This window comes from Trichosurus vulpecula, chromosome 6, assembly GCF_011100635.1.
Source record: "Trichosurus vulpecula isolate mTriVul1 chromosome 6, mTriVul1.pri, whole genome shotgun sequence".
Lineage (NCBI taxonomy): Eukaryota > Metazoa > Chordata > Mammalia > Diprotodontia > Phalangeridae > Trichosurus > Trichosurus vulpecula.
Window position 1 is genome coordinate 262,252,361 of NC_050578.1, and position 14,454 is coordinate 262,266,814.

At 37.4% G+C, this 14,454-nt stretch overlaps 1 protein-coding gene and 1 pseudogene across 1 annotated transcript; both read right to left on the reverse strand.

The window, feature by feature from the left end:
* Positions 1-6,131: 6,131 nt before the first annotated feature.
* Positions 6,132-7,037, reverse strand: LOC118855024 (annotated as a pseudogene).
* A 5,967-nt stretch (positions 7,038-13,004) lies between these two features.
* Positions 13,005-13,949, reverse strand: LOC118853983 (olfactory receptor 5D18-like). Its single transcript, XM_036764274.1, has one exon. The coding sequence runs from the start codon at positions 13,947-13,949 to the stop codon at positions 13,005-13,007; it is 945 nt and encodes a 314-aa protein (XP_036620169.1).
* Between the last annotated feature and the right edge of the window lie 505 nt (positions 13,950-14,454).

A 14,454-nucleotide genomic window follows, 5' to 3' on the forward strand; every position in this document is an offset into this window, starting at 1 on the left:
CCATAGTTCCCAAAGATACATGGACCCCTAGATAACCTAACTAGTATCTGCAGTTTTCCTTTCCCATGCCCCCTTTCCATATAAGTCCCAGAATCGTGCTCACTCTCTTGCAGGTCCCCAAAGGACCATTGCCCACTTTTGCTAAAGCTTTAGGTTTGAGTGGAGTATATGAATCATTCCAGGCACCTCTGCCTTGACATTCTTGGGGACCCAGCACCCCCAAACCTCATCATTTCTACTGATCTTTAAGAGAAGCTAGAGGTATTAAGGACAGAGATGAAGAAGTTGTACATTTTAGAAAAAAAATGAAGCCACTAATATTATGAGACAATACTGTATTTCTTTTATTAAGTGTATCTACATATGGTTTTATTATTTTAAAATAAAAATTGACGATGAAATCACAAGAGACCATATGGATTAACATAAAACATACTGGATATGGATTCAGAGGAACTAACATCCCATTTCTACTAATAACTACCTCTGTGACCTCGGGCCAGTCTTAACCAGTCTCAATCTGTGTAGCTCTAAAATGAAATGGTTAGATTAGATGGCCTCAAGAGATTCTTCCATTTCTAAATCTGTGCTTCCATGATGGCATCATGCATTATTTTAAAATTTATTTTCTGGGGCTGAGCCAAGATAGGTACTTTTAAACAGGGACTTACTTAAGCTCTCCCCCAAACCTCTCCAAACAACTGTAAAAAAATGACTCTAAACAAATTCTAGAGCTACAGAACCCACGAAATAACAGAGGGAAACATATCTCTAGCCCATGACGGACTGGATAGTCACTGGGAAGGGTCTATGGCATTGTGCTGGGAGTGGAGAGCGACCCAGCTTCTGCCGCACCTGAAGCGACCAGGCCAGAGGAGACCAGATGGAACAGGCCTCAGGCTGTGGCAGTTACGAGACTTCTCAACCCACAAATGCCAATGTTAATGGAGCAGGTCAGTGGGAAAATGGCTAGATCTGGGTGAGAGAAGTGTGAGGTCCAACCGCAGCCCCCAGGGTAGTGAAGGTGCTGTGGCAGCAGGAAGAAGCTCCAGCAACTGCTTCCAGAGCTCCTTCATCAGCTGTTTCAGGCCCACCCAGTGAGAGGAATCAAGAGGCTGATCAGAGCAGGAGTACAGGGAGAGCTTTGCTGGCATTGAGGAAAGGTTATCTTGCTTTCCCTGCTTGGATCTGGGTCACAATACTGGTTGGGCGAAGTGGAGCGCTGGTGTGGCAGAGCTTGTGGTGACCGTAGAGAGGGAGTCCTCCTGGTAGTTACACAGCAGAAAGGAGTGCTTGCAAATAGAGACCAGAGCACGGGCCAGGAGAGAATTATCAGAACGCTACAGAATAGAAGTAGCTCTGAAAATAGCAGTGCAAAACCCCTGAAGCTTGGGACAAAACACTCTCCACTCTGAAGGCAGTCATACCCTAACCAAAAGCTCAAAAGTAAAGTAATTTAATGGAAGTTGAGCAAGTAGCATAAAAGGACTCAGACTATACAACCTTTTTTTGGTGACAAAGAAGATAAAAACACAGAGTCAGGGGAAGTCAACAAAGTCAAAATTCCTACATCAAAGGGGGCAGCTAGGTGGCTCAGTGAGTAGAGCACTGGCCCTGGAGTCAGGAGGACCTGAGTTCAAATCCAGCCTCAGACACTTGACACATGTACTAGCTGTGTGACCTTGGGCAAGTCACTTAACCCCAATTGCCCTGCTAAAAAGAAAAAGGAAAAAAAAAATCCTACTTCAAAAACTTCCAAGAAAAATATGAATTGTTCTCAAGCCATGGAAGAGCTCAAAAAGGATTTGGAAAAGCAAGTAAGAGAAGGAGAGGAAAAATTGGGAAGACAAAATAGAGTGATGCAAGAAAATCATGAAAAACAAGACAATGACTTGCTAAAGGAGGCCCAAAAATATACTGAAGAAAATTACAACCAAATGGCAAAAGAGCTCCCAAAAGGCAATGGGGAGAAGAATGCCTTAAAAGGCAGAATTAGCCAAATGGAAAAGGAAGTCCAAAAGAACACTGAAGAAAATACTACCTTAAAAATTAGAATGGAGCAAGTGGAAGCTATTGACTTTATGAGAAATCAAGATATAAAACAGAAGCAAAAGAATGAAAAACATAGAAGACAATATTAAATATATAATTATAAAAACCACTGACCTAGAGAATAGATCCAGGACAGATAGTATAAAAATTGTTAGACTACCTGAAAGTCATGATCGAAAAAAGAGCCTAGATGTCATCTTTCAAGAAATTATAAAGGAAAGCTGCCCTGATATACTAGGAGCACAGGGTAAAACAGAAATCAAAAGAATCCACAAATCACCCTGAAAAACATCCCAAAAAGAAAACTCCTAGGAATATTGTAGCCAAATTCCAGAATTTCCAGGTCAAGGAGAAAATATTGCAAGCAGTCAGAAAGAAACAATTAGAGTATTGTGGAAACACGATCATGATAATACAAGATCCAAGAGCTTCTACATTAAGGGATCAAAGGGCTTGGAACATTCTGGAGATCAAAGGAACTAGAATTAAAACCAAGAATCACCTACCCAGAAAAACTGATTATTATACTCTAGGGCAAAATATGGATTTTAAATAAAATAGAGGACTTTCTCTTTCTCTCTTTCCCTTTCTCTTTTATTCTCTATGAGAAGACCAGAGCAGAATAGAAAATTTGACTTTTAAATACAGCAATCAAGAGAAACATGAAAAGAGAAACGGGAAAGAGAAATCATAAAGGACTTTGTTAAGTTGTACAATTTTGTTTACATTAATACACGGAAAGATGATATTTGTATAAGATAGCAGCTGGAAAGCAGGGACTTGGGTAAAGCTCTCCCTGGAGAAAAAAATTAAGGGGTGAGAGAGGAATATATTTGGAAAAGGAGAAAGGGTAAGATAGAATGTGGTAAATTATCTCACATAAAAGTGTTAAGAAAAAGTAGTTATAATGGAAAGGAAGAGGAGGCAGGTGAAAGAAAATGAGTGAATCTTGCTGTCATAGGATTTGACTTAAGGAGGTAATAACACATTCCTTTGGGTATCTTACCCTACAGGAAAGTAGAGGGGAAGGAGATGGGGGGGGCATAATAGAAAGGAGGACAGATTAGGGGAGGACGTAGTCAAAAGCAAACACTTTTGAAAATGAACATGGTCAAGGGAGATAATTGAATAAAAATGGTCAGGATAGGATGGAGGAAAATATAGTTCGTCTTTCACAACATCACTATTCTGGAATTGTTTTGCACAACAATACATGTGTGGCCTATGTCTAATTGCTTGCCTTTTCAAGGAGTATGGGTGGGGAGGGAAGAAGGTAGAGAATTTGGAACTCAAAGTTCTAAAAAGAAAAGTTCCAAAAAAAGTTGTTTTTAACAAGCAACTGGGAAATAAAATATACAGGCAATTGGATATAGAAATCTATCTTTGCCTGCAATGAAGTACAGGGGAATGGGATAAGGTAGGGGAAGGGGGGTGTGGTAATGGAAGAGAGGGCAGACTGGGGAAAGGGGCAATCAGAATATATGCCATCTTGGGGTGGGGGAGGGTATAAATTGGTAGAAAATGTGTAACTCAAAATTTTGTGGAAATCTAAACTAAAACTAAAAATATTAGATAAAAAAAGAATTGAAACAAAAAAAAAGATGTTATTTGTAACTCATGAGACCTTTCTCACTATTAGTATAGTCTAAGGGAATATATACATATGTGTGTGTGTGTGTGTGTGTGTATGTGTGTGTACAGAAGGCAAATGCTGAGTTGAATATGAAAGTATGATTTCTAAAAAAAAGGCCCTGGAGTCAGGAGTACCTGAGTTCAAATATGACCTCAGACACTTGACACATTTACTAGCTGTGTGACCTTGGGCAAGTCACTTAACCCCAATTGCCCTGCCTTCCCCCCTGCAAAAAAAAAATAAACAAAAAAAAACATGTCACACTTTAATGATGGAACAGGAGATTTTACTAATGGGTAGATAGTAAAGAAAAGGATTATTCCATAGAAGATTCCAACAGCTGTCAGGTGAGAAGCACAAGAACAGAAAGCCTTGCCCTGAGTGCATTTTCATAATAGTTATAAAAATGAAAATAAAAGAAGTGAATATGACCATGAGTGAGATCAAGATATTAAAATTGCAATTATAAAAAGTATCCGCTGACTCCTCAGAGTAGGAGATGGAGAGTATGCCAGAATTCTCATTGACAAAATAATCAATTGCATAAAATATAATACAAGGAGAGAGTAGGTGAACAGTGGAGACAAGAATATAGCTCAGGTGTACGTTGCGGCCATCATCAGGGCACAGCACTTCCGGCACGTGACAACCATGTATAAAAGGGGATTACAGATAGTCACAAAATGGTCACATACCATCACCGCCAATGTGAACGTGTTAGTCAAAACACAGTTAGCATCAAAGAAGAATTGTGTGATCCAAGAATGGATAGACATTGCCCTATATTTTCCAACTAAGTTTTCCAACAGCTTTGGTTTAACAGCAGTGGAGTAACAGAAATCTGCAAAGGACAAGTGTTCAAGTTAAAAAATTAGAGTGTGTAATTTGGGGTTCACAATAATTATTGTAATCATTCCAAGACTCCCCATCACAGTGATCACATAGACGGCCAAGAAAAGCAGAAAGTGAAGAATCTGAAATTCTGGATAGGCAGAGAATCCCAAGAGAATGGATATGACTGTAGTACTCTTTATTTCTGTCACAGATCATCATGGCTAAAGTGGACAGAAATTTAAAAGTAAATCCTGAAAAAAAGCAGTATAGTACAATGAGAAGGACATAGGCAATTATATGAAGGTAGGTTTAAATAAGTGATAACAATTAAAGGTCATTTAGAGGAACTGGATATTCCCTTGATGAAAGGCAAAGTTTCTTAGTGGATAGAAGGTCAAGCTTAAAGTCAGAAAGAATATCTTATCTCTAACACTTACTATCATGTGACCCTGGATTAACCACTTAAATTCTTGGCAGTCTAGGAAACTTCCTAATATATTAAGTTACAGGTCAGATGCCAATCTATTTTAGAAGAGTTGATTTCAAAAAGAAAATTATTTATAGAAAATAAGTTACATATACAGAAAAAATAATAATAGTAATAATAATAGTAATTTATTTATGAAACTCGTATTTAAAAAGCAAATCAAAGCAAGTTTTGTGGGAAATTAACAAAGAATGGATGAGGAAAAAGGGACATAGGAGGGACTCATGCTGGAGAGGAGAGGATAAGTGATGCAGGAAGAGAAGTGCGAATAGGAGAGGAAAGTTCTCCAGAATCCTTCATGTTCCCACTTATGGTTTCATTTTTCTTTTTCCTCCAAATTTTCACACATTTTTGTTTTTGTCATTCAGCATTCACGTTATTCTCCTTCCATGAGTATTTATTAAGATCTTACAATGTACTGAACACCTTGTTCAATAGTGAGGATGCAAATGAAGGCAAAAATGCAATCAGTGCTCTGAAGGAGCTTTTATTTACGTGGAAGACAAACATGTAAAGAATTATGTACATATCAAGTATTCATGTGTGAATATATGCTCAGATATGAATACACATATGTGTATATATTCACAGAAATATACATATGTACATCGAGTTAATTGACTTGTCCAGGGTCACACAGCTAGCAATTGTTTTTAGTCATATTTGAACTCAGAAAAAAGAGTCTTCCTGACTCCAGAGACATCAGTCTATCAATTCTGCCACCTAGCTACCTCTTAGGTACACACACACACACACACACACACACACACACATACACACACACACAAACACTGTAGCATGTAGTATAAATGAAAGATAATCTCGGGGGCACTAGTAATGGAGCATGAAAGAATTTACTGAGAGAGAGAGAGAGAGAGAGAGAGAGAGAGAGAGAGAGAGAGAGAGTGACAAGTAAACAGATTGAGTCCAGACTGTTTGTCTCTTTTTGTCTGTTTCAATGGCTACGTCTATCTTTCTGCCTCTTTCTATCTTTGTTTGTCACTGTCTCCTTGCATCTCTCTGTTTCTCTTTTTGAGAAATAGCCATTGTTCTACAACTTATAAGCTTTCACAGATTTCAGTCACAAAAAAGTTAATCTCAGAATCAGCGAAGCAAGAAATAAATTTAGAAAAAAAAATTGGTGTCTGTGAGTTTTCTGACAGTTTCTTTCACATCTTTGCTCCTCAGACTGTATATTAGGTCATTCAGCATCACAATGACAAATGTGTAAAGCAAAGAGGTCACTTTGACTATGAGCCCTGAGATTTTAGAACTGGGGACACCATAGAGAAAGAGAAGGGTCCCAGAGAATGTGGAGGTGACAATCACATTAGAGGCAAATTTGAGAAGGTTTTCTTCCTCCCACTGGCTGACTGGATCTTTATGATCATGATAAAAATTAAAATATAGGATGTGAGGATGTTTATGAGGGTGCTCAGGACATTAAAATTAGCAAGCATCAAATGTATCATTTCACTTAATTGACTGTCTGAACAGGAGGCAGAGAAGATCATAGATCACTCATAGAGAGAATTATTAATGATGTTAGGCCCACAAAAAGACAATCTAGTGAGAGTGTAGGTAAACATGAGGGAAAAAGTTATTCCCCATACATATGCCCCAGTCACCAGCAATGTACATCATTTCCTAGACATCATAACCACATACAGAAAGGGATAACAAATGGCCACAAAATGATCATAAGCCATTACTGCTAACAAGAAAGCTTCTGTAAACACACTGGTAGCAGTAAAAATACTGTGTCATGCAGCTTCCAAAAGTAATCTTTCTCTCTTCCACAAACAGATTTTTTAAGTGCTTGGGTGTAACTCAAGTGGAGTAACAGAAATCCACAAAAGACAAGTGACTGAGGAAAAAGTACATGGAGATGAGGAGTTTTGAGTTGATCTTGAGTATCATAATCATGCCCAAATTCCCCAACATTGTGACCTGGAGAGGGACCTGAAAATTTGCGAAGTCAGAGAATCCTAAGCGAATGAATATTACTGTAGCAGTAACTTCACTCACCATGGATCCTGTTAAGGAAAATTACAGGATTTCAAAGCTACATTTCAATGGCTATATACTACAATCTTGACCTTTAAAAATACCCATCTACAAGTGATAGACAATTAGTCACCTAGCATTTTGGTTGAAGTCTTTCAAGTAAAGTGAACTGATGAGACTTTAGGGAAAAGCATTTGATGTGGATAGCTGTAATTGAGATGACACTTAAATCTACATTAATTCTAAATTTCCCTATTTGTATTTTCTACCCATTGCACTTTGTCTTCCTTTCTGGGGGCAGTCACTCTTCCATAATTGCCATAGTGTTTTTCTCAAGTACAGTCCTTTGATGTAATATTTTACTCCATAATTCTAGTGATTATTTATTATCTTCAGGATCAAAAAAAAGAAAAACAGTTCTATTTGAAATTTAAACACCTTTGCATTGCAATTTAAACCCACTTTCAAGGACTACTAGACTACTTAGTGAACTCTATGGCCTGTACAAATTGCCCTTTTTCTTACTCCATGTATATATATATGTGTGTGTGTGTGTGTGTGTGTGTGTGTGTGTGCGTGCGTGTGTGCGTGTGTGCGTGTGTGTGTATGTATGTATATGTATGTGTGTATATGTATGTGTCTATGTATATATATGTATATATGTGTATATGTGTATATGTGTATGTGTATATATTTATGTATATATGTGTACGTGTGTGCATGTGTGTGTGTGTGTCTATAAACATACATACAGAGAAAGAGAGAGAGAGAGTATGGAGCTATTTAAGAGTTATCCCTTTCAAGGAATTTATAAAGTTGATTTGTTTCATCCCCCACTGACTTCAATGGGATAAAAGGCATATCTTTAGTTAAATCCAATATAAAGCTCAGGAAAAAAAGGGAATGCATTAGATGATATATATATCTTTATTGCCCATCTCAGAGCCTTTTCATAATTTGCCCTACAATGCCATAATGCACTCTCTTTACAAGTTCATGTCTTAAGACCTCCAGTTTTCTTTAAAAATCAGCTCAAATCACACCTTCTCTCCACATAATGTTGCACAAACCCAGTACTTACATGATCCTTATGTGTCGTCTCCAAGATGTTTCAAGTGTTGTATCCAAAAGAGAGCGTAACATCTGTGAAGACATAGAATTATTTTTGCAAGTTTCAGTAAAACCAATACCTAACTACTGCATAGTAAATAAATTGTAATTGTTTGTTAATTTGCTTGTTAGGTCTTCAGACACATGAAGGCAGTTATCAAGCTATTTAAGTTTGTTTGTTTGTTTGTTTTTCTAGCATGCCCATACCAAATTTCTTTTACTAATTCTCATTTGGTAAGAATTAGAGGTTCTTCTTCAAGTAGATTATCCTGCTGTGCACACTTTCCTGCTTATTTATGTCCTTCCTATGATGAATCACTCAGATTTGAAGATTAAACTCTATATAGTGCTAGCAAACAAGACTACAGGATTCTCCCATTCAAACACAGAGAAGCTGTGCCTCTTTCAAATTATCTTATATATAGTAAACTAATACTCTGTGTAATGATATTTAACAGAAGTTGAAATTACATAATTTCAAAACATTTTGTCTTATATGGTGAAAAAATATTAATCTTTCTATAGCAGCCTTCAAGGCAAAGAACCCTCTGTTTCATTATTTGTTTTTTTATGGGAATTTTAAAACTTTATTCATTTTCCTATTGTAAATATTAATGTTAATTGGTGTTGAATATGTATCAATTGCTTTATAATTATTCTTATCTTTGACCCAAGGTTACCCACTGAATCCCAGGCTGTCACCAGGCATCTTGGCTTTTGTCTTACCACTGAACTTTGTTAACTCTGGAGGAGAAACTGACTTTAATGAATTAGGAGTTCTACCTTCAGTAGACTTGCATTAAAAATTGAAAAGTGAAATGTGTAGAACTACAAAAACATTGTATTCATTAACAGCAATATCATTTCAATAACAACATTTGGACTAAGTAATTTTGATTATTATAAAAAACCAAATTAACTACAAAAGATATATAAAGGAAGACACTATATTCAGTGGAAGAACTGAAGCATGTATAGAATGATTTTTCTTTTTTTGGAGGGGGGCAGGACAATTGGGGTTAAGTGACTTGCCCAAGGTCACACAATTAGTATATCTGTCAAGTGTCTGAGGCCGAATTTGAACTCAGGTCCTCCTGACTCCAAGGACAGTGCTCTACTCACTGCCCCACCTAGATGCCCCGAATGATTTTTCATATACACCCTATATTATATATATGTTTGTGTGCACATATATACATAATTGCGTGGGTGTAGATATTTGCATGTAATGGCATCCATCTCTAGGTCAGGGAAAGCAGAGGGAGAAAAAGGAAAAAAAAAAGAAATTTATATGGTAGTTGAACATGTGTTTAAGAAGAATAGCAGATTGCACATTACAGATTTCAACTTTCATGTGTACTAAACTTTTTATTACTCTGTGTTATAGAAATGCTTTTTTATTGCGTTAAGTAAAAATAGAAATAAATTGGACACCAATCAAAAAAAAACATTATTTATTTAATATTCTTATTTTTCAGCATTAATTTTCACAAGAGTTTGAATTAAAATTTTTCTCCCTATTTCTACCCTCCCCCCACTCCAAAATGGCATATATTCAGATTGCCCCATTCCCCAGTCAGCCCTCCCTTCTGTCACACCACTCCCCCCATCCCATTTTCCCTTACTTTCTTGTAGAGCAAGATAGATGTTTGTGCCCCATTGCCTGTATATCTTATTTCCTAGTTGCATGGAAAAACTTTTTTCTAGAACATCATCTTTTTGAAATTTTGAGTTCCAAATCCTCGCCCCTCTTCTCTCCCCACCCACTCTCCCTAAGAAGGCAAACAATTCAACATAGGCCACATGTGTATCATTATGCAAAACCCTTCCACAATACTCATGTTGTGAAAGATTAACTAAATTTTGCTCCTTCTTATCCTATCCCCCTTTATCCAATTTTCTCCCTGGACCCTGTCCCTTTTGGAAAGCATTTTTGATTATGTCCTCCCCCTATCTGCCCTCTCTTCTATCACCCCCCCCCCTTTACCACCTTCCTCCTTCTTTCCTGTGGAGTAAGATACCCAATTGAGTTTGTATGTTATTCCCTCCTCAGGTCAAATCTGATGACAGCAAGATTCACTCATTCCCTCTCACCTGCCCCCTCTTCCCTCCCAACAGAACTGATTTCTCCTACCACTTTTATGCAAGATAATTTATCTCATTCTATCTCTCCCTTTCTCCCTCTCTCAATATATTCTTCTCTTATCCCTTAATTTTGTTTTATTTTTTTAGATAACATCCCTTCATACTCAAATCACCCTGTGCCCTCTGTTTATATATATATGTGTGTGCATGTGTGTGTGTGTGTGTCTGTGTGTGTGTGTCTGTGTGTGTGTGTCTGTGTCTGTGTCTGTATTTATTTATGTATGTATATTCTCTTCAGCTACTCTAATACTGAGGTCTCATGAATTATACACATCATCTTTCCATGTAGGAATGTAAACAAAACAGTTCAACTTTAGTAAGTCCCTTCTGATTCCTCTTTCTTGTTTGCCTTTTCATGCTTCTCTTCATTCTAATGTTTGAAAGTCAAATTTTCTATTCAGCTCTCATCTTTTCACTGAGAAAGTCCTCTATTTTATTTAAAATCCATATTTTACCTTGGAGCATGATACTCAGTTTTTTTGGGTAGGTGATTCTTGGTTTCAATCCTAGCTCCATTGACCTCCAAAATATCGTATTCTAAGCCCTTCTATCCCTTAGAGAAGAAGCTGCTAGATCTTGTGTTATCCTGATTGGGTTTCCACAATACTCAAATTGTTTCTTTCTGGCTGCTTGCAGTATTTTCTCCTTCATCTGGGAGCTCTGGAAATTGGTGACAACATTCTTAGGAGTTTTCATTTTGGGATCTTTTTCAGGAGGTGATCTGTGGATTCTTTCAATTTCTATTTTGCCCTCTGGCTCTAGAATATCAAGGTAGTTCTCCTTGATAACTTCTTGAAAGCTGATATCTATGCTCTTTTTTGATTCTGGTTTTCAGGTAGTCCAATAATTTTTAAATTCTCTCAACTGAATCTATTTGCCAGGTCAGTGGTTTTTCCAATGAGATATTTCACATTGTCATCCACTTTTTCTTTCCTTTGGTTCTGTTTTATATTATCTTGATTTCTCATAAAGTCACTAGCTTACACTTGTTCCAATCTAATGTTTAAGGTAGTATTTTCTTCAGTGGTCTTTTGGACCTCTTTTTCCATTTGTCTAATGCTGCCTTTCAAAGCATTCCTCTCCTCTTTGGATTTTTGGAGCTCTTTTGCCATTTGAGTTACTCTATTTTTTAAGGTGTTGTTTTCTTCAGTATTTTTTGGGTCTCCTTTAGCAAGTCATTGACTTGCTTTTCATGGTTTTCCCCCTCACTCTCATTTCTCTTCCCAATTTTTCCTATACTTCTCTAACTTGCTTTTCCAAATCCTTTTTGAGCTTTTCCATGGCCTGAGACCAATTCATGTTTTTCTTGGAGGCTTTTGGTGTAGGCTCTTTGACTTTGTTGACTTCTACTGGCTTTATATTTTGATCTCCTTTTCACCAAAGAAAGATTCCAAAGTCTCTGTCTGAATCTGAGTCCATTTTTTGCTTCCTGGCCATGCTCCCAGTGAACTACTTGACCCTTGAGTTTTTCGTCGGGTTATGACTGCTTATAGAGTAGAGAGTACTTTGTTCCAAGCTTGAGGGGCTGCACTGTTGTTTTCAAAGCTATTTTTATGCAACAAGCTCTGCCACACCAGCACTCCTCCTTACCCAAGGACTGCCAACCTAGACCACAACTCAGATCTTAAGCAAGCTCTGCACTCCCATTCTGATCAGCCACTTAATTCCTCCCACCAGGTAGACCTGTGGCTGGAACCAACTGCAGATGTAGTTCTGTAGATGCACCACCCCTGCTGCCCCGGGGGCAGTGGCCAAACAGCTAACCCCTTTCACTTTGTCCCCTGAAGCTTTTTCCAATAACCTTCTCTGTTGTGTTTGGTGTTTGTGGACTGAGAAATCTGGTAACTGCCACAGCTCACTGATTCAGGACACTAAGGCCTGTTCTGCCTGCCTCCTGGTCTGGTTGTTCTGGATGCAGTCCATGCTGGGCTCTGCTCCACTCAGCTCCCAGCTCCGTGTGATAGACCTTACCCAGTGATCATCCAGGCTGTCCTGGGCTGAAGCCTTGCTTCCCTCTGCTATTTTGTGGGTTCTGCAGTCCTACAATTTGTGCAGAGCCATCTTTATTGGTATTTAGAGGGTCCTGGGGGACAGCCCTAGGCAAGTCCCTGCTTTCCAGCTGCCATCTTTGGACACAAATTTCTATGAGAGAGTTGCTCATGTTGAAACAAAGGAGAGCCATTTCCTATGTTATGAGAGCTGTACTAAACAATTTGTAGAACTAAATTTGGTTTTATGAGAAATTCTATTATTCCATTGAGTTGCTCCAGGTATGGGTGACTATTATTGTCTCAAAATAGTGAGTATGGTCACTCATCAAGGTATTTATTTCTGGAAGGTCTCTGAGAGCCACTTGTTTATACTATAACACAGGTTAGATTATTCTTATATTCTTTTCTGTAAAGTAATGGAAATGTGAAGTTTGAAAAAAATGGTATTCACACTTGTAGAATCACTAGATTTATTTTTACATTAAACTTTATTGAAAGTTTCTGAGGTTGTTGCTACTCAAGGAGTATATTATAATGATTTTCTGACAGCGATTTTTCTCATTTCAAATGTACTTGTTTCATTTGCCTAAGAATTATCTGACTTCCTTTCAGATGGTTCTAGAAACTGAAGGTATGATTCCCAGAGAAATTAGTAACTGAATAGGACTCAGAGAATTTATTAAAAATAACTATAAATTCCACCAGTAGTGTTTAGCCAGTACTCGTAGAATCAATATAAATGATCTTATTGCAAAACAGTTTTGAGATCCATTATTTTCCTGAAAGTTTCCTTCACATCATTGTTCCTTAGACTGTATATTAAGGGATTCAGCATTGGGATCACTGCAAGATAAAAAATGGATCCCACTTTGACTACAAGCCATGAGTTTTTGGAATTGGGAATACAATAGAGGAAGACAATGGTCCCATAAAAGATGGTAACAGCTGTCAAGTGGGAGGCACAAGTGGAAAAAGCTTTATATCTTCTACTGGCTGAATGCATTTTGAGGATTGTGACAAAAATAAAAAGATAGGATGTAAGAATAATTGTGAGGGTACAAAATGCATTGAGATTTACAAAGATAAAAAGTATTATCTCACTGAAGTGTTTATCAGAGCAGGAAGCAGATAGGAAGACAGAATATTCACATACAAAATTATCAATGATTTTGGTCTCACAAAATGATAATACAAGAAGTGAGTAAGTGAGTACAATAGAAGAAATTATGCCCCAAGAATATGCCACAGTAACTAGCAAGACACAGAGTTTTGGGGACATAGAAACCATATACAACAAAGGATAACATATAGCAACAAAGCGGTCATAGGCCATCACTGCCAACATAACCATTTCTGTCATCACACAGGTTACACCAAAGGAAAACTGTGTGATGCAAACTTTGATGGAGATGCTTCTGTCTTCTACAACTAAGTTTTCTAGTAGTTTTGGTATAACTATAGTGGAATAACAAAAATCCACGAAGGACAAGTGCTTGAGGAAAAAATACATGGGGGTGTGGAGTTTGGGATTGATCTTGATGACCACAATCATGCCCACATTCCCTAGCACAGTAACTGCATAGATGATGAAGAACAGTAGAAAGAGGGGCACCTGGAGCTCTGGATATTCAGAGAATCCTAAGAGGATAAACATGACAGCACCACTCTGATTCCTGTCAGGGATCACCATGATTGCTGTTGGAGAGAATTAGAGATGGATCATGAGGAGCAAAACATAAATAAAATTAAGGAGCAGAAGATAAGGGGTGGGGGGTGAATTAGAAATTATTATTATTACAAGTATTAGAGATACTAATAGGATTAGTTATAAACTTAGCACTTTCAATCCTATACATTTTGATTAAGAGAAAATCATGAAGTATGAATGAAGCCTAAGAAACAGTGAGATAGAGAATAGTCTCAATATTTGAATGGTTATGGATTCATACAATCTTTTAAAATCTGTATTTTACCAAGTCTCCATTTTAGGAAATGTAACCCATAAAGAAACCTTAAGTGAAGTAGAACCCACTAATTCCTACAGCAAACACTCATTTCTTCAAATACACACACACATATTTAAATATATACATACAGTTTTATGTGTATATGTGTGTATGTATACGTATATGTGTGTATATACATATATATATTTACATATATGTATATATAAATCATAAAATGGAAGCAATGTG